This window comes from Lactuca saligna, chromosome 7, assembly GCF_052625555.1.
Source record: "Lactuca saligna cultivar CGN05327 chromosome 7, ASM5262555v1, whole genome shotgun sequence".
NCBI classification, from domain to species: Eukaryota; Viridiplantae; Streptophyta; class Magnoliopsida; order Asterales; family Asteraceae; genus Lactuca; species Lactuca saligna.
Window position 1 is genome coordinate 157,470,573 of NC_136423.1, and position 24,668 is coordinate 157,495,240.

The window sequence follows — 24,668 nt, forward strand, 5'->3', positions numbered from 1 at the left end:
CGCCCATGTTTTCTAATAGCGTATAATTAAACTGTATTTGGAGATCTATTTGGAGATCTACACAGTAGAACTCGTTTCAAGACTTGAAGTTTCTCAAATATCATTTCGAATTGTGTTTATTCTACAACAAATTGTAAATAGTAAATATTAAAAACCTTTTACTGTTAATCAAAGAAAACCACGAACTCGAAAACATTTATCAATTAGCAATTATTAGCATTAGCAAAAGTCGAATTAAAACTTAAATATAAATGGTATAAATAAGAACGTTAATCAAATGACAATTAGCATTATAAAACCAAAATTGAAACACAAATTATGAAAAATATATATCCGAAGAAAGCTGAACCAATTAAGATTTGATTTATTCATTTAATGTGTTAAATCCATATCCAAATCAAACCAGAAACCAATTAAGTTGATTCAAATAAACCAAATCTTATTTGGTTCGGAACTTTTTTTCGGTTTCACGTTTTTCTTTCTACACACTAGCATATACTTTAAAACAAGAAACATTAATTAAAATCCTCTATAAATACAAGTAACTTTTATGGATGAAGTTTTCAAGAATTAGCAAATCCCACTTAACAATCATTTAATAACCAATGAATAGTAATATACAATACAAAATACTCCAGCACATGCAATGTCCATCTATGTAGAAATGTCGTCGAAATTGTGTAAAAATTTTCATTTACTTATTTCCTCAGAGAATTCCACAACCATTACCCGCCCATATATATGCTTTGCCGATCGATGGAGTAGATCATATTACTTTTAACCCTGGACAAGCTGAAGGGACAACTTTACCGACTACTTTGGGTTTAATATTAGCACACTCAGAGGTGGCAGGTCCTCCTTTAGGTCCTTTGAATGTCAAATTAATATCAGCCACATTTACGTCCTTGCATGGTACACCCGCGCTGCAATCAAACTTCAATGCCACCTTAGTTGCTGATGTTCCCCTTATATTCCTATAGCTCACATTCGATATCTGCACCTTTGATGGAGTTCCATTCTAGTCGTCGTAAACAAAAAAACTATATTAAATTTTCTACTTTGTACTCATTCACTTAAGTTCAAACACTAAATTATCTATAACTTATTTATGATACCTTGCAGTTATTCATAGGGCAAAATTTTTGATCGATGAATATGGGTAAAGACACATTGTCCATGGTGATATCTTCATAATGCAAGTCACTAACACTTCCTGGGAAAGATGTAGGCCAAGTCTTTATCCTGAGTCCGTTTTCTGTGTTTTTCATGGTGACATTCTTGATCCAGATTCCTTGTACAGGTTCTTCCTTTTCGCGTCTTCCTAAACTCCCAATACCTATGCCATCTCCTGGTCCACACATAATATTGTTAATATGGATGTTCTTCGATCCTTGACCAATAGAAATGCAATCGTCATTCGTTCTTATTACTGAGTTTGTGATGTTGACACCACTTAAACGCCCGATTTGAATTCCATCTGTGTTGACACTGTGTGGTGGTGATAAAATGGTGATATTATCAAGTCTTGTATTGTCACATGAAGTTATATACATGTGAAAGAATTTGCTATCGGTGGATGTTATGTGTTGCAACAATGAATTTGTGATATTATTGAATTGAAGATTCTGAGAAAAGGAGAGGAGAGTATTGGTTAAAGATGGCATATGATAATATTGAAATGATTAACCAAGTTTTTAATTAGAAAAGAAAACACATACGACTGGAAGTGGGCAAGGTCCTGGCCCCCCGTCGGGGCATAAATTTTGCTTCCAAGTTTGTTCGCCTTGGCCGTTGTACGTACCACCGATCATAGTCAACTTATTAACATTCCTTATGGAGATCCAGTATGCGGTTGTGAACTTTTTAAGCTCGGGTGGGGCCTTCATGGTGGCTCCAGTGGCTTTGATCTGAATTGGACCCTTGCATGGGCCAATGAGATCAACAGGAGGAAATACCATATAGGTCCCTGGTGGAATCAACATCGAGCTTGGTGCTACGCTTCCACAGGCTTCTTTCCAAGCACTCACTATCGCCTACAATATAAACAAACAATTTAAGGTCAACTTGTCACAATCTTTGGTAAAGTTATATTAAGCATATAGTGTAGCTTAATCATTTATTCACCTTATTGGAACTATTTTATCTATTTAAAAATGATATAACAATGTCTTAATAACATAAATCACTAGTTAACTATGGGTTTATTTTATGTTCCCAATAAAGTATAGTTGATGAGATAAACGGCGGATTTAGGATTTAGAATGGTTGGGGGCACAAAAATATATTTAATAAGAAAAATGGGTCGGGTCAAATAGTTCACGACATATAAATCGCTCGTTATCAAATTGTAAAATTTGAAATAAAGGTACAAAAATCTTTTTATTTGAGCTGGGGCAATGGCCAAATAGAAACAAAGTTAGGGATGATTATCGAAAACTTCCAAAAACGGACTAAAGTTGCAACTATGAGTAGAATATAAAGACCCTATTTGTAATTTACTCTATTATTTATTGTTTCGTTTGCTGTCCATTTTGCAGGCTTCAAATTTTTTTTTTCAAATAATCCAATAGACGAAGCTTAAATTGTTTGGGCCTAACCAATTAATTTTTTTATATCTAGTTTCATATGTATCACATGCAAAAATTTCCCAACCCTTGGGGGCACGTGCCACCCCTCACCTGCATCTGCCCCTAGAAGAGATACGCGAGTTGTTTGAACTCATGATAAATATCTTTTTTTCTTTATGACATCTCATCTGCAAGAATTTGTTTTTTTGTTAAGAACTCAATTTATATTCATTGCTAATGTTATCATGTATCATGATGAAGATTTCATTCCTAATGTGGCTACTTAAGATATCATTAGGGAGAGGATAGCAAAAGTCTTTGACAAAACTAATGTGGAGCTCAACACCTTGTGGTTACAATGCCCTTCCACCTCAACATGTTGTGAAAACGAATCATTTTTGGCATTGCATTGTCGAAAAGAGACACCCATTTTCCATTTATATGTGGGTGTATTAAATCCTACTTTTTCACTCTCTTCGTCATATCTTCTCCATTGTCATGACACCACTCTATTTCTTTTCCTTGCAATGGTAAATACAAATACATATTATGTGGAGCTTAGGTGGTCATGACAAGCATGAAACCACTCCCTGTTATGGACCACAAGGCAACAAATAAAAAGACTCTAAACATTTATATTAGCTATATATAAAATGTCCAATAACTACATGTAATCAAGAAGGATTTATGTCAATGGTTCAAAAATATTATTAAACCCTTTTACCATATTGGTTTAAGATAAGGTCTATTCACGTAATGTATAGGCACCCCAAATAAGAAAATTATATCGTTACTACCATGAATACCTCTAAAAAATTAAAAAACAATAAACTTGTTTTCCATTTTGTATCTCCATTGCCATTTGTCTAGCAACAATAGATTCGAGGTGTGCAACGTACCAATTCCAAGGCCACCTGGATTAATGGGTGACAAAACGTTTTTCCAAGCCAACCAAAAGATTTTTGTGGGATTGAGTGATGCACCCTAATGAAAATTTATTTCAATATCTTCAAAATACTTGATGTCCATTAAAGTAACACACAAACATAATAAAAAGGATCAAAGTGTCGTTGAGTTTCTACCATAAAAATTGTAGAACAAGGGCTCTAAAAGGCCCAAATACTTAAAGCAAAACTTAATACCTAAGATAAATTTAAGAAATTTAAGAACCATTTCCTTGATGCTAATTGATTCAAGATACAAAGAAACAGACAAACATACTAATAAGGATCCAAGGGGGGTCGATGTTTGTTCTAGAAATCAAAATAAAAAAATTCCGATTTGCTTTGAGGGGGACTCATACAAAGGAAAACATAAATACAAGAAATAGAATTAGGTTTGTCTTTTGCTTAATGATGGCGATGTCTTGTGGTGTTCAATCAAAAGAATCAAAGTAACCATTGATCGTGCTCTTATCCGGTGAGAAATTCAGAAATCGCAAGTGACTATTGGAATTTTCAACTAGAAATTTTCATGATCCATAGCTTTGTAGAGGGACAACATCCTTACAGGTGCAAGAATAAAATGTTGAAAGTATGTTTTCCCTCTTCTCTCTCCTCTAATCGCATTCCCCCTTGGCGTATTTTGTTCATAATTTATCCGAAAATGTAACAACCATTGATCATAAATCTATAATCAGCCATAGATCGTTGGTACTCTATGTGATTGTCGACCTTGATAATAAAACTTTGCTTAAGACATAAGAGGAGAAGGAAGATAAATGAGAAGAAGAAGGCCTTATAGAAGCTCATCCCCAATTCAAATAAGGTCAGTGTCCATGTCAATGCTAGAGAACAAGAGAGTCGGTGGCTTGAACCTTGGAAACCAATCTGACTACCTGACAACAAACTAAGAATCAACAGTGAACCTGATGCTTAGACTTCCAGTTCAAAGTGTTGGAAAAAACCAACAACCTTCAATACTTGACTTTTCCTAATCGATAAATCACAAATCTTCGTTTGGAACAAGATGGAAGCGAAGAACTGAGGATGATCGATAAATCACAAATCTTCATTTGGAACAAGATGGAAGCAAAGAACTAAGGAGGTAGTTATTGGAAATACTGTGTCTAATGTCATAACTAAATTGGGATAACTTCAGGAATAATAACAAAGTCATTTTTATGTTACCCTCAATAGCTAAAATAGCTAGAAATAAAATTGAGAGAGTAAGATAACTCGTTTATTAATTTCTCACAGCTTTAAAAATTAATTAGAAACTTGTTAAAATTAATTTGGAATTAATTGAAGTTAATTAGAATTAATCAAGAATTGATTAAAGGTGCGGCGATTGAATGTTAATTTTTCAATAGTTGAGCAAGAGGAACATTATGGAACCCTTTAAGGGGATGGATGGTTTTGGGAGCTCTAGAAGAGTTCTAGAATCGATCCTAATAACTGAAAAAGATAAAGTTTAAATATGGATAAAAAATAATTATTTAATGGATTCAAATAAGCTTTAGCCACAAGTTACCTCAACTATAAATAGAGCATTTGGCCTTCATAATTATCATTCCTAATTCCCCACACCCTTGGATAATCCAATTTTTCAAAGTACTCTCTCTGCTTTTCGTGATTTGTAGAGTTTTAGACTTTTTGGCATGAGTCCTTAGGGATATTCTATTTTGGGTGCTAGTCCTTCCAAGTTATTGAAAAAGAGTTCGAGATCTTCAATGAATCACAAGTACATATGATGATACCTGAAAGGTTAGTAAACCTATCTCTCTTGTTAGTTTAATTTTATAGTTTTGAAAGTAGGTTGCAATGATAGTAAAATATTGATGTAGGGTGAGAAATGTATACTTAGGATTATATTTAAATATATATCTAGCCCAAATCTAGTGTAAAATCATAGAAAACCCTTTAGTGGTATCAAAGTGATTAGATTTGAATTATAAACTATTTGAAAAAAAAATATATGAGATAAACACAAGAATCTTGTTGTTCACAGGGGGTGGTGCTCTTTCTGCTAATTAGCACATTTCAAAAGTATTGCTACAATTTCGTATTGTAGGGTTTATCTTTAGTTTTAAATAATTATTTTAATTTGTTAAAATTGGATAATTAAAATAAAAAGATAAATATGCTTAAGTAATTTGAAATTATAGATAATGATTTAAAATTAATTAAATAAAATTTAATTAAATATAATATGTTTAAATCACATAATTTTAAATTGTTTAAAATATACCTTTCATATAATTATAAAAATTTATAAAAGAATATGTAAATACCAAAGGCCTTTCTATATGTAATACTATTACTATATGTAAATAATAATACAACATATGTCCTCGCATGTTTAACTAAATTTCGTTAGTTAAATTAAGAGTAGGTCTCATTCATAAGACCATGCTATAAGTGAGATATATAAGAAAACGGTTTATAAAATGACCGTTGAATGAGTATCCTTTTCACTCGCCACTTCTTTGTATGGTTTATTGTCGTTAGTTGAAAGGGTTTGATAGGATGACGTCTCGTTAAAAGTATAGCATATAAAGTGCTAAAAACAAAATTCACTTTCTTAGTTATATTAGAAAATGTGAAAAGCTTCTAACCCATGAATAAAACACATTATTGCTTATTGTCTACTTATTTAACGTGTTTGATTAACCGACACATAAATGATAGACATAAGAAGAAGTGATGTGTATGGATTGTTGGCGGAGTGTATATGGTTAGTCAACATGTCAATTTTGAGAGCCATGACATAATCAAGGATGACACGGTTTTGCATGGTTGGTTCACCATCTTATTGAGAGACCATGGTATCACTAACACAAATAGAGGATGTGAAAATATGATATTAATATTTCATTGAGTAGTTTTAATGAATCTCAAAAGATCTAGACATTTAATCATGATTCAAATTGGTAAAGAGCATTACCTGCCTAAATAACTTAGCAGTGTGTTTATGACATCCGTTACACATCGCAAAGTCAAATATTGATCCTAGCCTTTGTAAATAATAATTTGGGTTAGAAAAATATTTAAAGGATCAATAACACAAATAAGAATGGAATTAAAATTGGATGTTGTCTATATGATAATCCACTAAAATCTACTTCAATAAAAACCTCTCAAAATGATTAGCTTGAAGGATGATCAAATTCGTATTTTGGGAATAGTTCTCATTTATGAATAGAAAGATCATGTCTTACTTAAAGCTCTTCCTAAGGTTTCTCTGCCCATTACATTCATGTTAAGAATAGTTATCAAATAAACATATTAAAGTGAAATGGAATTTCATTTAATTAGGAGTTCTCTATGGTTATCAACTAAGCTAACCATGTACATATAACCAATTCACTCTGTTTTTTATATGAACAACTTAGAAATACCTATTAAGGAGTTGAATGGATGTAGAGACCCTTTGTGACTGACATAGCCAATCATAGAAACGCGCACTTTAAATAATCTCATATTTCCTATTATAAGTAGAAGTTTCAAGAAGAAATTTGTTGCCATACGTAAAAGGTGATTAATGTTGAAATACCTAATCTGTCCCCAACACACCAAGGAAAACAGGATTGCTTATTTTGAGACTTGTTCAGATAAACTATCGTGTCCGAAATAATAAAAGGACTTAAAAGCATTCTAGCCTAATATGTTTGATCGATAAGATTGAAACATAAAAATCATAATTTGATCACAAGCCCATGCTACTATCCTTAGGATCAAACGGAAACTTATGAACATTTAGTTTATAATCAAATATAATAATTCGTAATACATTGGAACATTACTTCTAATACTTAAGTATTTTTAACCAGTGTTCTAAAAGGCGTGCAATGGCGCATGCTAAGGCGTGATTACATCGTACGAAAAGCCATGTGGCGTTCCTGTTAGGCATGGCACATTATGCATGTCATAGCACAAGTTTTTCTTTTGATTGAGGCACATTTTTTTCTCTTTCTTATGCCTTTTCTGATCAAACATACAAGTATTGTGTATTTTTTAAGCTTTTGTTATTAGTTATTGATATAACACTTCTAAAAAGTGGCTATATTTAATATAAATCTATATTTATATGGTAAAATAATTATAAATAATATAGAATACTCGCCTGATATCACACCTTGAAAAAAACAATGGCTCAACATGGCTTGTAAGGCTTGAGGCTTGGCCTTATTGACAAGCTACACCTCACACCTTTTAGAACCTTAATTTTAACTAAGGATAATGTGCTAACATTCGTATGAAAGTGTAGTGACTGTAAAGGAGTAAAGAGGATTAAAACAAGGAGAATCAAAATATATCATGAATATCGGGCGCATGCAACTATTCATAGTATCAAAAGCATCATTCATAAATGTTTAGTCTATGATATTATAGTTTAAAACTATTTATACAAATTTTATGAGATCATTTTGACTCGTTTAAATGTAGAACATTTAATATGCTTTGTATTTAAAAGAAAAGTCATGAAATATATGAAACTGATATGTTAGGAACAGTTCAAAACGTTGATTCAAATATTTGAACAGGATGTAATATTGTGGAATCATTTTCTTGAATAAGAATTACATTGTCAAAGATCTAGTTAGATAGGACTTTGGAATTCATTTGACCATAAGTCTTACGATAAATGAAAGTCTTACTTATCAAGAAAAATGATAAAAAAATCTATGTGATAGTGTGAATATCTTTTTGGAATTAGTTTTAAATAACATCCCATTTAGACTATCCAAAAGACGTACTAATTCGAATACATCCAAAAGTTTAGATAATATGCATTTGTGGAATCGTTGTCTTGAAAATGTAAAATTAAAATAGATTAACAAGTATCATGTTGGATGGATATCATTAGATTTTAAGTCTTATGATAATTGCAGATCTTGTTTCTCTAGATAGATGACATTTGCGTCATTTGGTGATGAAAGTATATGTTGGATTTAGTTTGCACTAAGGGACCATTTGGATAAACTACAATACATAGTAAAATTAACTTCGTGTGAAAATGTTTATCTGAATAAACATTAAATTGGAACCTTCTAGGTATTCATAGTTTTTTATAAAACAAAGTTGTGAATTAACTAGACAAAAGGATAAGATACTCAGATCCAATAAGATTGGTGAGCATCTTAGTCAAAAACCATATTGATCATCTAAAGAATTATGAAAAGTTTTTCATAAGTTGTCTCTACCCAAAATAATGTCACATTGAGTGTTGTTGGAGAAGAGAAATCAAATATTGTTTATTTCTGAGTCCTTGATGGGTCATATTGTGCTTAAAAGAACAGTTCATGGATTGTACCATGAATAGTGTTTCAAGAGTCCTTGGTATTATACCAACTAAGAAGGTTTTGAAACACTCTCTGAGATGTGGAGTAAGGGTTCATCCCTCACTAAGTACCTTTAGAAGTCTATGATTATGAGGTTCATGTTCTTTCTGAAGTGCTCGACGATCTAAGACTTGGATTAAAGATGTGTGATGTCATTAGACATCCCAACAAGCACTTTGGATAATTTTCAACACAAATTCTAATAATAAAATGTTTATTACTCGAAGAGTAGTCTTCCAAGAGAGGGAGCTGACATCCAAAAGAGTTAGCGGGAGTCACGTTGATCTTGATAAGATTCAAGAGGTAACTAACGAAGAACCTAAAGTTGGTCCTAACATTCAATTCGATATTGATAGAGCTATTATAGAAATGACATACTTCCAACTCTTCCTAATAGACTTGATAGAGAACATCATATACCTAATCATATAGATTAAGATTATGTGAGTCACTAGAATACAATAATCAGAGCATGCCAGCTATTGAAAGCTATATCATGCCCTATAAGTCTACTAAATACGAGAAGAACATGGATAACAAGATTTAATCCAAGAAATTTTGAGAATTTTATTGATTAAACAGTTCGCATTAAAATTGTAAGTGTTAGTGAATCTTCAAGAAAAACGACAAACATGGATAAGACTAACACATAGTCAAACAAAGATAGGTTGTGAAGAATGTGTAAGCTTACACAGTTCATTTATAATCTAAAAAAGCATCTCTCAAGATAAGATCTTTACTTCAATGACAAAATTCAAGGATTTTGAATTCCAAGAAAGAAATATGGATCATAAGGTATGTTGAAGATAGTTGGAGTTAGTGGGATTCTTTTTTTAATGAAAAAATTTAAGGAGTTTGAATTTTAAGATATGAAAATAAGTCATAGACATATATGTTAACGATAGTGGGAGCAATTAGGATTTATTTTCATTGAGAAAGATCCAAGAGTTTGAATTTCAGGAAAGCGATGATAATCTAAGCTAGTGGGAGAAACAAGGATCTTTGTTTCAATGAAAAAATTTAAAGAGTTTTGAATTTTGGAGAAACAAAGATGAGACATGTGTATGCCAATGTTAGTAGGAGAAAAATACACATACTGAATATATTGATATATGGAAATAGATCTAGGTAATTCATTAGGATAAGCTGAAGTACATGAAGTCTCAAAGTAATTCAAAATAGTTCAAAATGTATCGCAAGACATTGAGCTAATGTTCTAGTTCTAGTATTAAGTTAGACGAAATTATTTGTGTCCTACATGCTTTTGTTTATGTAATGGATCATGTGAGACATGACATATACCAGATCTGATGATTCGAAAGCCTCGAGCATGACATGTCAGATAAGATCAACTTATCAAAAATATATGAATCAAAATCAAGTTCATTCCTTAGTGTCCCAAAAGAAAAAAGTATATGTTGATGGTATGGAAGAGATCATTGTAAAAGTTACATTGAGTTCAATATTAATAAAGATGATTTAAGTTTATAGTCAGAATTCATATCTTTTACTGAATGGTGAAGTATTTTCTTTGAGAATAATAAGTAATATAGCATAGTAGATTTAACAATAAACTTAGAGTATATTGTAATTAGTTAAATTGCAAAGGAAGATATGTGACTGAAAGATATTCATTAGTGGCACCTTTGTTTAAATTCAATCAATGATGATCCTTATGAAAAATTCTTGTTATTCAAAGGGTGAATTTACCTCGAGTGTGGATCCTAATGTCATGCAAGCTCACAAAGTGTATACTCGGTAAGAACTATCGTGTTTGATAGTTGTTCAGAAGTGAAAACATCATAGTCAATAGAGTCATACGATAGAAATCTTATCGATCCATTCACTAAGGTAACAAGTCTAACAGTAAAACTTTTCCACGAGGCATTTTATTTTCAAAATGATTTGACTTATACCCAGTTTGAATAGTTTATTTTAAATTTGATAACTTAAGCAGCATAAAGTCTTAATCTGATATGACAATTATTAAGTAGTGGTCTTAATATATGACTGGGATAAGTCATTTCAATTAGTTTAGCATTGTGTTCTCTTTTTTCATGTTTAGAACCCACTTCTGGAATATTAATTTATTCAAAACTCCATAAAAGCTCATAGTTTGGGAATGGGTATAGGAATTAAAATTGTTATGAGGTTGGTGGATTGTCCATTGATATTAGACATATAATGGAGATTGTGTTTACACTCATGAATACTTGAAATGGTGATTTTTAGTATTAGAACAACCCATGCTCAGATTCAATCACTATTAATTCTAAGATGATAATATATTTTATTCTTAAAATGGAAAGACATTGAGTTCTTTTCATACAAGTTGGCTATGCATTGGTCTTTCTCTAACGCTGTCTGTAACTAGTGGTCATAACAACTAAGTCCAAGTACACAAAAACTACGTAGTAAAACTTTATCTTTTTCTTGTACCTTGAATTGATATCCATGGGCCCCTTGATGATTTTGCATTGATATCTAATGTGCCTAGCCAGGTCTGGACTAAATTGATGAGTTCAATTAGTAGTCTGATTTGATCATCAGAAATCGAAAATTAAGAAAAGTAATATCGTATTGTTAGTTTGATTCATAATCCATGAATCAGTTCACAATGATATCTTATAGGAAAAGAGGAATACTTGATCACTTATCAAAGGGTTGATACTTGATTAGATCTGAGTTCAGTAGTTGGCGTGGAAGGCACGCTTTGTTGGTTATTCGAAGATTATTTTACCAATATTAGTTAAGTAATTCTCTAAGCGGGATACTGTTGGAAATAGGTGTCCACTGTCATAACCAACTTGGTATAACTTTGGGAATAATAACATAGTCCTTTTTGAGTTGTTCTCAAGAGTTAAAATAGCTAGAAATAAATTTGAGAGAGTAAAATAAATAGTTTATTAATTTATCAAAACTTGATTAATTAATTAGAGATTAGTTAAAACTAATTTGAAATTAATTGGAATTAATTAGATTAATCAAAATTTGATTAAAGGTGTAGGGACTTAATGTTAATTGTTCAATACTTGAGCAAGAGGCACATTTTTGAACCCCTTAAAGGGATGGACGGTTTTGGGAGCTATAAGGGTTCTAGAACCGATCTTAATAACAAATAAGGATAAGGATTTTAATCTGAATTAAATTTGATTATTTAACTTATTCAAATCAGTTTTATTTGCAAGTTACCTCAGCTATAAATATACCCTTTGGCCTTCATTCCTAATTCTCCATAGACTTAGAGAAATCAGATTTCTCAAAGTGCTCTCTCTTCTCTCCTTGATTTCTAGAGCTTTAGACTTTTGGGTGTGATCCATTAGAGGTAATATACTTTGGGTGCTAGTCCTTCCAAATAATTGCAAAAAAATTCGATACATTCAAGGAATCACAAGTATATACAATTATATATGAAAGGTTAGTATACATACGAAAGTATGTTTCCATCGTAGTAGATCTAGGTGTATGTACCCTTAGGATTATATTAAAATGCTTCAATTACCTAAATCTAGTGTAAAGATTTATAGAAAACCCTTTAGTTTCCTATGTTAAAGAACAAAAATGGAAGATGGGAGAATTTGGGTTTTAATTTGGGGTTGAGGTTCGATGTTTGGGGTTTATTAATATATTTGTTTTTTATAAAACCTAAATGAACTAAAAAGGATAAAAGAAATTAAAAGGGTTATATGGCTTAAGGGCCAACCATATAATTTTTAAAGACCACAAGGACCATGTGAGTCAAAATAATTAATAGGGATTAAAGTTGTAACATTTTCTAAATCACAAGGACCAGTTATGTATAATTTTCTATTCAAAAGGTAGGTATCATGAACAAAGGACAAATAGATTAATGTTCTCTGTATGACCATAGGGCCTATTTAAACAACCAAAAATGACATACGAAATGCTTTAACTCCTTGTACTCTTATTTAAAGAAAGTGAAATAAGTCAATATCATTGGGGAAAAAGGAAGAGAAATGGAAGGATTAACTCTAGTTACTTGAAAGTTTCATAATCAAATTCACACAAGTCGTGAAAAAGAAAAAGGATGTCACTAGAATGGTGAAAAAACATACATAAAGTAAATACATTCCAGGTAGTTCTTAACTGAATTACATTAGTGTGAATTATCTTTGTTTATTGCCACAAAGGGGGATTCATGATGAAATCATAGATTAACCAACATGATTTAAAGAACAAATTTAGCCTATTCAACAAGCTTCTCAACATTTTTTCATCCATTTATAGAAGACAATACTAAACAAACCATTGGAAGAGGCATCTACTTCTAATGAAAATATAATTAAGAAACACTTATAAGGTAGTTATTATGAGGCATATAACTAGCCTTAAAGGAAGTAGGAGATATGTCTCTTACTAAGTCGACATATTTTTAGTCAATTTCTTTCCTGCAAATTTGACCCTTCATCACATTTTTATTCAAGCTCTACCTATCCTAATTAGGATTACTCACTTTCCACTTATGATTTCCAACTAGAAAGTCAAGGCCATCAACCCTCAAAAATCAGGCTTAAGAGCTTCAACTTGTGGGATGAGTCAATACTTAATGTGAGTTGGGTAGTTGCTATTAGTCCTCTAAATGTTCTCATATCACAAGGCTCATTGGAGTATAAGATAAATTCTAAATCAAATACAAACATATTGTTAAAATAAAATTCCCAAGAATTTGTTGTAGTCTAGAAAACTGAAGTGAAATGACATACATATATTTACCTCATACTAGCTACGAGATAGTAGAGAGGCCGGATTTTTATTTGTTTAATCACATACTAGAAAGAAAAACAATTTTTAAATCCTATAAAACAACTAACCATCAATTTATTTTAATTCATCCTAGGTTGCATGACATTGCCAACACTAGTAGTCACATAAGTTCTCTTAGACAATAACACATGCATGTTTATGGTTGTATCATACCATGATAGGGTTGGTGTTTACACTAGCAATACTCTCAAGATAAGGTTATTCATATGTCACTATTGTTTCATTTTAGAGTGTGGTATCAGATTCTAAACTAGCATAGGTACTCTTTGCATATGTTGAGCTAGTAAGCCCAAAAGGAAGAAGTTCTAGCTACTACCACTATATGAACTTCTTTTTTGTTAACCTCAAGCTGAGGTACTTCTCCGATTAACAAAATTTTTACTAGTAATTCTCGAATCAATGAATTCATTTTCGCAGCCTCTTTTTGTTTGACCAACGAAAATACTTTCATTATACTTGCCTCTTCTTGATTGCTAACCTCCACCTATCTAGAGGTAGAAACCCCTTTATGAACATATACAAAGGGATAAAGAGAGAAATCTATATAGAACTACAAAATTTAGTGACTTTAATTTGTTATTATCATTTTGTGGGGGTAGGTTGGTGAGTCACCCAGAAAAAGCATTATGAGAGGTCACTTCAGATAAAAATATTGAGTTGTTTTCCATAGCCAAGCTTCTTTAATTTAGAGATCAATGTCTGACTCAATCCAGAAAGAAATATTGGTGGGGTCAAACATAGTGGAGATGTCATTGACTATTTGATTGAGACTACGACATGAATGGAATTGGCCAGTGGATAGATCCATAAATATCTACCATTATAAGATATTCTTACATGTTGAGTTGTGAGCTATTATTGATCGATTAAAAATAGAATTTACTGGACTTTCAACTACACTTCTTTCGCCTAATACATTAGAAAGGGCGACAGAGGCCTTGATGCTTATTTGAATTTGTGCGACAATTTTCTTGTTTATTCTCTTTTAAACATCATCAAGTTTTTCAATGTTTTTCTCTAATAGTTCTGTTAAATCTTTTGAATTAATAAGTCTTTGATCATTGTTTTCCATATATTATAATTTGTGGGCATAAGTTGGACCATCGTATATGAACATGTATATTCCATGAAAAGTGGATGCTAACAAAAAGTTGGGGAAGAATTAGAAAAAACTTGAGCACATGCTAGGATCCGGAAGGGTCGAAGACTGTAAGCTAAAATGAGCATTTGGACTGACTGGAACAAAACGAACTGGAAATGATACTGGACGGGACGATATTTTCACTCTACAAGGCAATTCTCGATTCTTCCTCTCTTATTCAATCAGTTCCTGGTACAGTTCACGATGCTTTTCGAACCATGCTCATGTCAAAGTGTAAGAATGAACATTTATATGGAAACAAAACCGAGGTCAAACTGAAACCAAATTTCAGTATACATGATAGTTCTTGATTCTTCCTTTCTCATTCGATCGTTTAATCCGGTTCTCGGTCCGCTTCGGGGTGTCTTTGGAACCAGGCTCGTGGCTACTGTTGGATACCTCTAAGGGTCATAAAAACATTTCATGAAAAATGATAGGTCCATCTGTAACTTTCCAAAACTACAAAGACCAAATTGTAAATTTTTTAAATTACCAGGAGCCAATATGGAAATTTCAGAAGTTTAGGGATCAAAACAAAAGCTTTTAAGCTACGGGTACCAAACTACACATTTTCAAATGGACCAATGTATAAATAGTAAGCAGAAATGACCAATATCGAAGATTTCTCAGAGCAATATGGACTTTTCAAAACGAATAGGATCATTATACAATGTTTTAGAACTATAGGAACTATCTTCAACTTTCTAAAATCTAGTCAACTTGTTGATGTAGATGATAACGTAGCAGATATCGTGGTCATCTTCTTCATATAGTTGCTGGCTGGACGGGAGTTTGCCGACAGCGTTGAATGTTAAAGAGAAACTTTGACTGATCTTTTTAGGACCTTCTAATAGCATAAAAATTCCAAAAATATACATTCAGATTCCTTATAATCGAACCTCTTTGACGGTCTTTCCAGGAAACGATTTTCAGACAACGAAAAACGACTTATAAGCACAACAAAGTTTTCAAACTATTCAAAAAACTTCAATTATGTTTTGTTTGTTCAAGAAAAACCAACAAACTTAATCTTTTGTCTAAAAGGGCCGAACTAACTTACGCTTTTGTTCAATTCTTATTACAGTCCACCGACTAATCATCTTTGTTGGTCTTACAAGTCATTTTCCCTGATATTTAATATCACATCATAAGCCAAGTCTTTTGTTGACTTTCATTAACCAGTTGACCATAATAAGAGTTGAACAAAAGCGTAAGTAAGTTGAGTTTTTTTAAACAAAATGTTAAATTCGTTGGTTTTCTTGAACATACAAAACATAATTGAGATTTTTTGAACCGTTTGGAAACTCCGTTGGGCTTATAAATTGTTTTTTCTTCGGACAAAACAAATTTCAGCCAAAATCGGAGAAAGTTTAATAAAATGGACTGAAATTGGGAAACTAAACCAACCCACTAAAGAACACTTGCACTTTAAGTGTTTCTCTCTAAAGATTAAATTGCCAGAGTTGATTCATTATAAAGATTTACGGTGTTGCTTCCGTTTTCTTATTGTTCTTTACTATTGAATATGATTAAGGACTAAAGTGTCGGTGATATTATCTAACACAAGTCTGAAGTAAGACAATTTGCAGATCTATATATACAAATAAGAAACGTATAATGTTAATTGATGTATATCATTATTACCTTGCCATCATCGGTTTTGCCATCGCCCTTAGCACCTTTGGTTTTAATGTTGACAACAGCAGCATGGCTTCTTGCAATGTATGCCATAAGAAACAAGCAACATATTGCTTGTCGAATCGAGTTTTCTGTATGCATTTTATTGAAGCTCTTGTTATTTGCTTTGTGGGCTTTATTTTTCGGCTGTCCTCTAAAGAAGTAATGACAGATGTCAAGGGAGACAATTTATATATAGGAGATACGATTACCTAATTTGTAGATAACAAGTTCATTTACGGAATTTATATACCTAAGTTGTAGGTAACAAGTTCATTTACGGGACTATCTTTTCACTGTTTTACCAAACATTTTTGGCAAGCATTTCATATCGTATTATTAGATCATTTTTGACCAAGTTTTAGAAAACTAGTCTCAATGACAAGCCGGATCGGGTTTTAAATAATAATTAATGAAAACTTAAAACCACAAATATTAGTTACGATTCTAAGAAGTACTAAATGATAAACCACATAAAATAAAGCACAAAAAAGTATCTCCATAAATGGGTTTGGATGGCTATCCTCTTAAATATTGGTTTTCATGTTAGCAAGTTGAACAAAACCGCCTTTAAAGTAATATATATATATATATATATATATATATATATATATATATATATATATATATATATATATATATATATATATATATATATATATATATATATATATATATATATATATATATATATATATATATATGGAAAAGTGAATATACCCTTAAGGGTATATAAGTTAGGTACCCAAATTCATCATACTACATCGTTTTGTATAACATAATACATTCTAATTGTCCAATGTTCTTATAATATAACTTTTAACTTGATTTACTTCCAATATTTTTATAATTTACACATTTATCTTCCTCTTATATAATTTTCATTTTCAACTACAATACATATAGCCTAGTAGGTGTTCGGCAAAAATATGTGATGTGAGTGAATGATAATAGTGAAATTTTGAGTATCTTGAAAGTAAATCAAGTTATGGTTGAAGTTTAACAATATTATAATGAATATATCAAACAAAACGATGTATTATTGCGTGTTTGGGTACGTAAGTTTATATACCCTTAAGGGTATATTCACTTTTCCCACATATATATATATATATATATATATATATATATATATATATATATATATATATATATATATATATATAGAGAGAGAGAGAGAGAGAGAGTCAAGATCAAATAAGAAGGAAACTTTTGGTAGGAAGGTAAGAAGTTTTTTCCTATATATTTTTTTCGCGAACAAACAAAATGAATCATTACATGATTCATTTGTAAGATGATTCATAAGAAAAAATTCTCAAAAAAACATCTTGATGATTCATTTATACAATGATTTGGTTGTTATTTACTAAAATTGTTATAAAAGTGAATTTTTTCTTAATTTAATTAAAAATGAATCATAAATATGTTTTTTTGGGATTTTTTTTTGTGAATCATCTTACAAATGAATCATCTAGTGATTCATTTATTTTGTTCGTCAAAAAAATATGTAGAAAAAAAACTTCTTACCTTCCTACCAAAAAAAATTTCTTACCGGATATATATATATATATATATATATATATATATATATATATATATATATATATATATATATATATATATATATATAGGGTTAAGTTCAAATGAGAACACTATTTAATATGAGACTGTGACAACACTACTTTATTTTACTATTCTACTATGAATTTTGTATATACAACGATATGACATTATTCATCAACAAATATACGAACAATCGCACGTTAATATTCATATTAAAATTTTGTCTGTACAACTTTATAACATTATTCATCACTGGATATATGAATAATCACATATTTAACATTCACATTAGAATTTACTAAATTAATATATATATATATATATATATATATATATATATATATATATATATATATATATATATATATATATATAAATTTTATAGTAGAATAGCAATATAAAATTCAATATATTCATATTATAATTACTACAATAGTATGCATATTAAATTCATAGTAGAATAGTAAAGCAAAGTAGTATTCTCATGTTCTCACATTAAATAGTGTTCTTATTTGAACTTAGCGTGTGTATATATATATATCTATATATATATATATATATATATATATATATATATATATATATATATATATATATATATATATATATACTAGTTTATAACCCGTGAGAACCACGGTTATAAAATTAATCAAACTTTTATAGTATAAACACAAAGTTATTAATAAGTTATTTTAAATAAATTATTAATTTAAGAGATATTTTTTATTAGTTATGTGAATTTATAATCATTGATTCAATTAAATATATAAAATTAATTTTTAAGATATATTGGATATTTTTTTTTATTTGTGAATTAATGAAAACAATAATTTAAAATTTAAAATTTAAAATAAAATCACATTAATTAGGAGGTCTAATAAATTTAAAATGAAAAACTAATAAATTGACAAGTGGCAACACATTAATTAAAATGTTTAATATGGTGACACATAGCAAAAGAGCTACTCTTTTATTAGTATAAGATATATATATATATATATATATATATATATATATATATATATATATATATATATATATATATATATATATATATATATATATATATATATATATATATATATAGAGAGAGAGAGAGAGAGAGAGAGCTAGTTTCAAATGTTTCTATCAACTATTGTGTGCATGTATGCACCAATCAGAATTAAGCAAAAACAAATTCAATAATAAATCATAAAATGGTATAATGGTAATCTTGGCTACACTTAATTATGGTAAATATTTAAAACATTTAATATTACGGTAATTTATTTGTTAACCCTACAAAAACATTGATCCTTCATCGCCACACACTCATCGTATTCCTTGTTTCCTATAGGAGGAAAACCTACCCCTTTCTTATATGTACAACTTTGAAATTTAAAGACACCTGAGGATGCAGATGCTAAGAGCAACAAACAACCACTTTCAATCTCTTGTCTTCATCAAAGAGAGAACAAGAAGGAAGAGATACGTTGATGTACACTTCAGACTCGATTTGGTAAGAAGACAAAAGGATTATTAGTTTCTTTACCAAATCGAGTCTGAAGTGTAGAGCACCGTATCTCTTCGTTCTTGTTCTCTCCTTGATGAAGACGAGAGATTGAAAGTGGTTGTTTGTTGCTCTTAGGATGCAGGTGTCTTTAAATTTCAGAACCGTACATGTAAGAAAGGGGTAGGGTTTCCTCCTAGAGGAAACAAGGAATACGATGAGTGTGTGGCGATGAAGGATCGATGTTTTTGTAGGGTTACAAATAAATTCTCTAATATTAAATATTTTAAATATTTACCATAATTAAGCGTAGTCAAGATTTCCATTATACCCATTTATGATTTATTATTGAATTTGTTTTTGCTTAATTCTGATTGGCGCATAAATGCACACAATAGTTGCTAGAAACATTTGAACCTAGCTCTGTCTATCTCTATCTCTCTCTCTCTCTCTGTATGTATATATATATATATATATATATATATATATATAGAAAGTCCTCATTGTTTGATTCTGCAATCTGGGACAACATTGAAAAAGCAAAGCCCTTGGCATAGGTTTCCGCAATTGATTTCGTTACAAATTTCTGAACTCTTTCCATTTATCTTTTTTTTATTCACAATTAATAAATCAACTTATCCAGTTTGCTCGGTGTCCTAGTGGCCCTTCTGCTCCACATATGTAGGTACCAGAAGGTTATCCGGCTTCTCTGTACCTCTATATGAACAGTTGTACATCGCAACAAAATCATCGCCACCTACCAAGCATTCGATGATATGAATAGGTTGCTTATTCTATTTTCTTATCATCACTTTACCTGTATTTCATGATTTCACAACCATATTTTGTATTCGTTTATTGGACGGATTCATTGTTATTCTAAATAGGGGGAAGATAGCCTGAGGTTTTAAGATCCATGACAATAATGGAGTACAACAATAGGAGTATAGAGGATATTGTCGTCAAAGCAAAAATGTAATCTTTAGTGATTTTTTACTTAAGGATAGGAAAAAGACAGTTTAGCTAGGAAAAAAGATAGTGACTGCTAGATGAAAAGAAAGAGAGACAAAGGTGTGCAACTTTCATCACATGGCAACTGTCAAGTAGGATATTTTTATAGCATTTTACTTTTAAATTTTTTCAATTTCAACAGCTTACTTTCATTTAATGATTATAAGGCACCATAGTTAGAAATTGTACCAATTACAATGTACCACTTTTAGTTCATACCATTTTAACCACAATGATTTGAAAATATACCAATTTTAGCATCCCAAACAGACTTTATGTTCAGGTATCCAAGGTTTTTCATGATGGAAAGGGTAAAATTGAAATTTTGATTTTTTTTTGACAAATCTCTTTGAAATGTCTAAGAACAATATTAATTACTTCTATTGTAATATATGTAATATAATGGAGATCGTATTTGGCTACTCTTAGATTACTACCACATTATGTTGAAAGTTGAAACGTAAATGGAAAAAGTTATAGTTTAGTGTTGTTATTAAAAGTAAGGTATTTTATTATATCTGCAATATTATGACTTATCTGTGTGTGAATTTGAATATGCTGATAGTGGTGGAAGATAATATGGTTAGAGCTATGCACTTTGATAGGAGGTTGGGAAGCGAAGATTTTAGCACGTTTATAATTAGCTGACACCTCCGCCCCATGTGAAGCATGGGTACCCCTCTAGTTTAATAGATAAGAGAGTCGTTTATTTTATTTCAAAAGGGGTCAACCTACACTTTTCAAAGTGGGGTTTATTACGTTTATAATTTTATATAGTATTTTTATTTTGTAAAACTAATAATTTTCAATTACATATGCGAATTTAGCCACCTTAATATGGCAAATGCATCCATTTGACATAATTAGCGGGCCTTTTAATTAGCGGTTTTTACTCACCAATGTTTTCTATATAAGGATTTTTTTATTAGAGATGATTTTTTTATTAGAAATTAAATATTCTCTTACTTTTTGTTCTTACAAATCCTCCTACCAAATTACATAGTGACATGTTTAATATTTAATGCTCATTTAATGATATTTATTATATTAATATGACACATGTCATCATTTAATTATATATGAGGATTTTGTAGAAAGAAAAAGTAGGATGATATTTAATTTCTCTTTTTTTATTTCTATTATTTTTAATGGTAAACAGACAATTATACATCTAAATTTATGTCTTTTGTTCATATTTCAAATACAACTTAGTATCATTAGACTCTGAAGGCTCTTAAATAAATAAAGTCTATTATGAACAAGTTATCCAAACAAAACAACTAACTTTTTTACTATTTCTATAATAATAATTTTTTTTGCAACATTATATTCCAGAGTATGTTTTGGTTAGTATTTCAAATACAACTTAGTATCATTAGACTCTGAAGGCTCTTAAATAAATAAAGTCTATTATGAACAAGTTATCCAAACAAAACAACTAACTTTTTTACTATTTCTATAATAATAATTTTTTTTGCAACATTATATTCCAGAGTATGTTTTGGTTAGTATTCATTTCGGATTTATAAAAAAAACGGTTTAATTATTACCAATTAATTGTTGTGGCTCCAATTCTATTAGAAAAAATATACCTTTTGACATTGTAATTAATTTAACTACCATTTTGTTTCACCTACAACTTTATTTTCACAATAAATTTGCATAACTATTTATGATATCTTATCTTCCACATTATATTTTCCACCTACCAACATATTAACAATCTATTTAAACAAGTTTATATCATAATATAAGTCACAACAATAGTCATCTTAACATAATTCACAACAAAAGCTAGCCATTAAACAATTTTTTTTGAAAAAATTTCTTTTGACACGTCGAAATTCACTCTCAACTCTATTCGTCGTTTAACCTCCACTAATAAGCTAAGGGATTAGGACATCTCTGGATCCATAAGGAAGTTGTTAGTTTCAAGAGAAGTAGAGTAAGGATAACTGAAATTGAAATCTAAGTGAGCCGAGCAACAAAGGAATGATAAGGTAGGAGCCACTGAAAACAAGAAAAAATGGATAGTGGATAGGAAAAAAGAAATCTAAATTGCTGAGTATTAGATAAAAGAAATCCCAACATGATATTCACATATAGAGTATAATTTATGGAATAATAGTGAAAAAAATAGCTAGATAAAAGGAATAAGTTGATAAAGAGAAAGCAAAATTCTTATACGATTATCCTAAATTACGTGTCATAAAATGGAAAGATATATGATTTTGATAATAGTATATTGATTTTGTTAAACAAAGTTATATGTTAGTATAATCATTAGTAAAAGCAAGCCAATTTTTTCACATAAACTTAAAATATATGGTAAACATAATCATCGACATATGTTTAACATAACAAAATAGAATATATAAATGGATAAATTGATGTGATGTACATCTATTGATATTTATGTAAATCGCCTATGATATGTGTCAACCTATTTGGTGGTGTAACCCACAATGCTCACAGACAAACCAATGGTTAGCATATCAAGGAACCAACATATAAAAAACCTTGGAGCCCCTTCCGAGTGACTATTATGGTACATTAGTGCCCTTTTACAAGTCTAAATATGAAAGTCTCAAAGGGATAACATTGGTCAATGTGCTACCCCAATACTAGATACCCACAAATACGATGTGTGATATGCTTTAGACAGTCTAATGGAATAAAACTATTTAACCTGCAAATCTATTTTCAATTTTGAAAACCTATATAATACTTTTGATAGTTTTTCTTAGATTTTGATTGAGATTATGTTTGATTCATAATAAGTGCAATGAACACTGATAGATATCCACCGATTTCTAAATTAGTTAACTCCAACCTAATTTCATTAATCATATGTTTCTATGTGTCTATCAGCGAGGATTGTCTTCTTAGATCCATTCTATTAAATTTGTGTTATGAAAGACTCAAAAAACCTTGGAGCCCCTTCTGAGCCACTATGATGGTACATTAGTGCCCTTTTACAAGTCTATGTATGAAAGTCTCAAGGAGTTAGCATTGGTTAATGTGCTACCCTAATACTAGATACCTACAAATACGAATGTGTGATATGCTTTAGACAGTCTAATGGAATAAAACTATTTAAACTACAAATCTAGTTTCAATTTTGAAAACCTATATAATACTTTTGATAGTTTTTCTTGGATTTTGATTCACTAGTGATTATGTTTGATTCATAATAAGTACAATGAACACTGACAGATATCCAACGATTTCTAAATTGGTTAACTCCAACCTAATTTCATTAATCATATGTTTCTAAGTATCCATCATCAGATATCCAACGATTTCTAAATTAGTTAACTCCAACCTAATTTCATTAATCATATGTTTCTAAGTATCTATCATCGAGGATTGTCTTCTTAGATCCATTCTATTAAATTTGTGTTATGAAAGACTCAATTGGTTTGATCAGTCTTAGGGTTAGTGACAACTTCTCAAATTGGTGAAACTAATAACACAATCATGAATATTACATCAAGATCATGTACCCATCTACATAAACATAATAACACTAATATTAATATGCATTGATCTTTAATCAAGCAATCATAATAAATTGAATATCTACCAAAATTCTTTCAATGAATCAAAACATAATCATAATAAGATTATCTACAAATAAACAAAAGTATTGGAACATCGTCTATAAACTAAAATAAAAAGACAAAAAAAGTAAAATATGTTATATTCCTTAGCTCTTAATCCAGGAAAATATGTTATATTCATTCCATTTTTAGCTTTTATTCACATGGTCACTTTTGGTTGCAAAATATCAATATATAACATTTAAGTATTGTCCTATTTTAACCTTAAAAACATTAAAAAAAAAGTAAGTGAATATCTCTTAAAATATGTATAATTTAGGATATATCAGTATGGTTTCAGGCTCAAATATTTATAAGCAAATTTTTGGTTTCTGGATAATATTCATCCCTAGTAGTAAACGGGTAAGCCAACTACTTAACTCATGTAGCATAACTTAACTATAAACTCAACTAAGTTATGACTTCGTATAATTTAGGTCTAAAATTATAGATAGTCAATTCATCGTGAACTTCTTTGTAACCTAACCTATTGAGCTTTAATGCATATTTGGAAAAATAAATAGATCCATTACAGTTAAAATAAGATATG

At 30.2% G+C, this 24,668-nt stretch overlaps 1 protein-coding gene across 1 annotated transcript; it reads right to left on the minus strand.

The window, feature by feature from the left end:
* Positions 1 to 530: 530 nt before the first annotated feature.
* On the minus strand, positions 531 to 16,643 carry LOC145005888 (exopolygalacturonase-like). The gene is made up of 4 exons (XM_078965003.1): positions 16,421 to 16,643; positions 1,719 to 2,033; positions 1,116 to 1,625; positions 531 to 1,018 (listed from the first exon to the last, which is right to left on the minus strand). The coding sequence occupies exons 1-4, from the start codon at positions 16,553 to 16,555 to the stop codon at positions 767 to 769; spliced, it is 1,212 nt and encodes a 403-aa protein (XP_078821129.1). The 5' UTR covers positions 16,556 to 16,643; the 3' UTR covers positions 531 to 766.
* Positions 16,644 to 24,668: the final 8,025 nt, after the last annotated feature.

What these genes read in the sequence shown, in the direction of transcription:
- LOC145005888 (XM_078965003.1), bottom strand. Translation starts at nt 16,555, where the DNA reads ATGCATACAGAAAACTCGATTCGACAAGCAATATGTTGCTTGTTTCTT. An exon ending in GCAAAACCGATGATGGCAAG is followed by an intron (nt 2,034 to 16,420) that starts GTAATAATGATA and finishes TTTATATTGTAG; the next exon opens with GCGATAGTGAGTGCTTGGAA. An exon ending in GACCTTGCCCACTTCCAGTC is followed by an intron (nt 1,626 to 1,718) that starts GTATGTGTTTTC and finishes TCCTTTTCTCAG; the next exon opens with AATCTTCAATTCAATAATAT.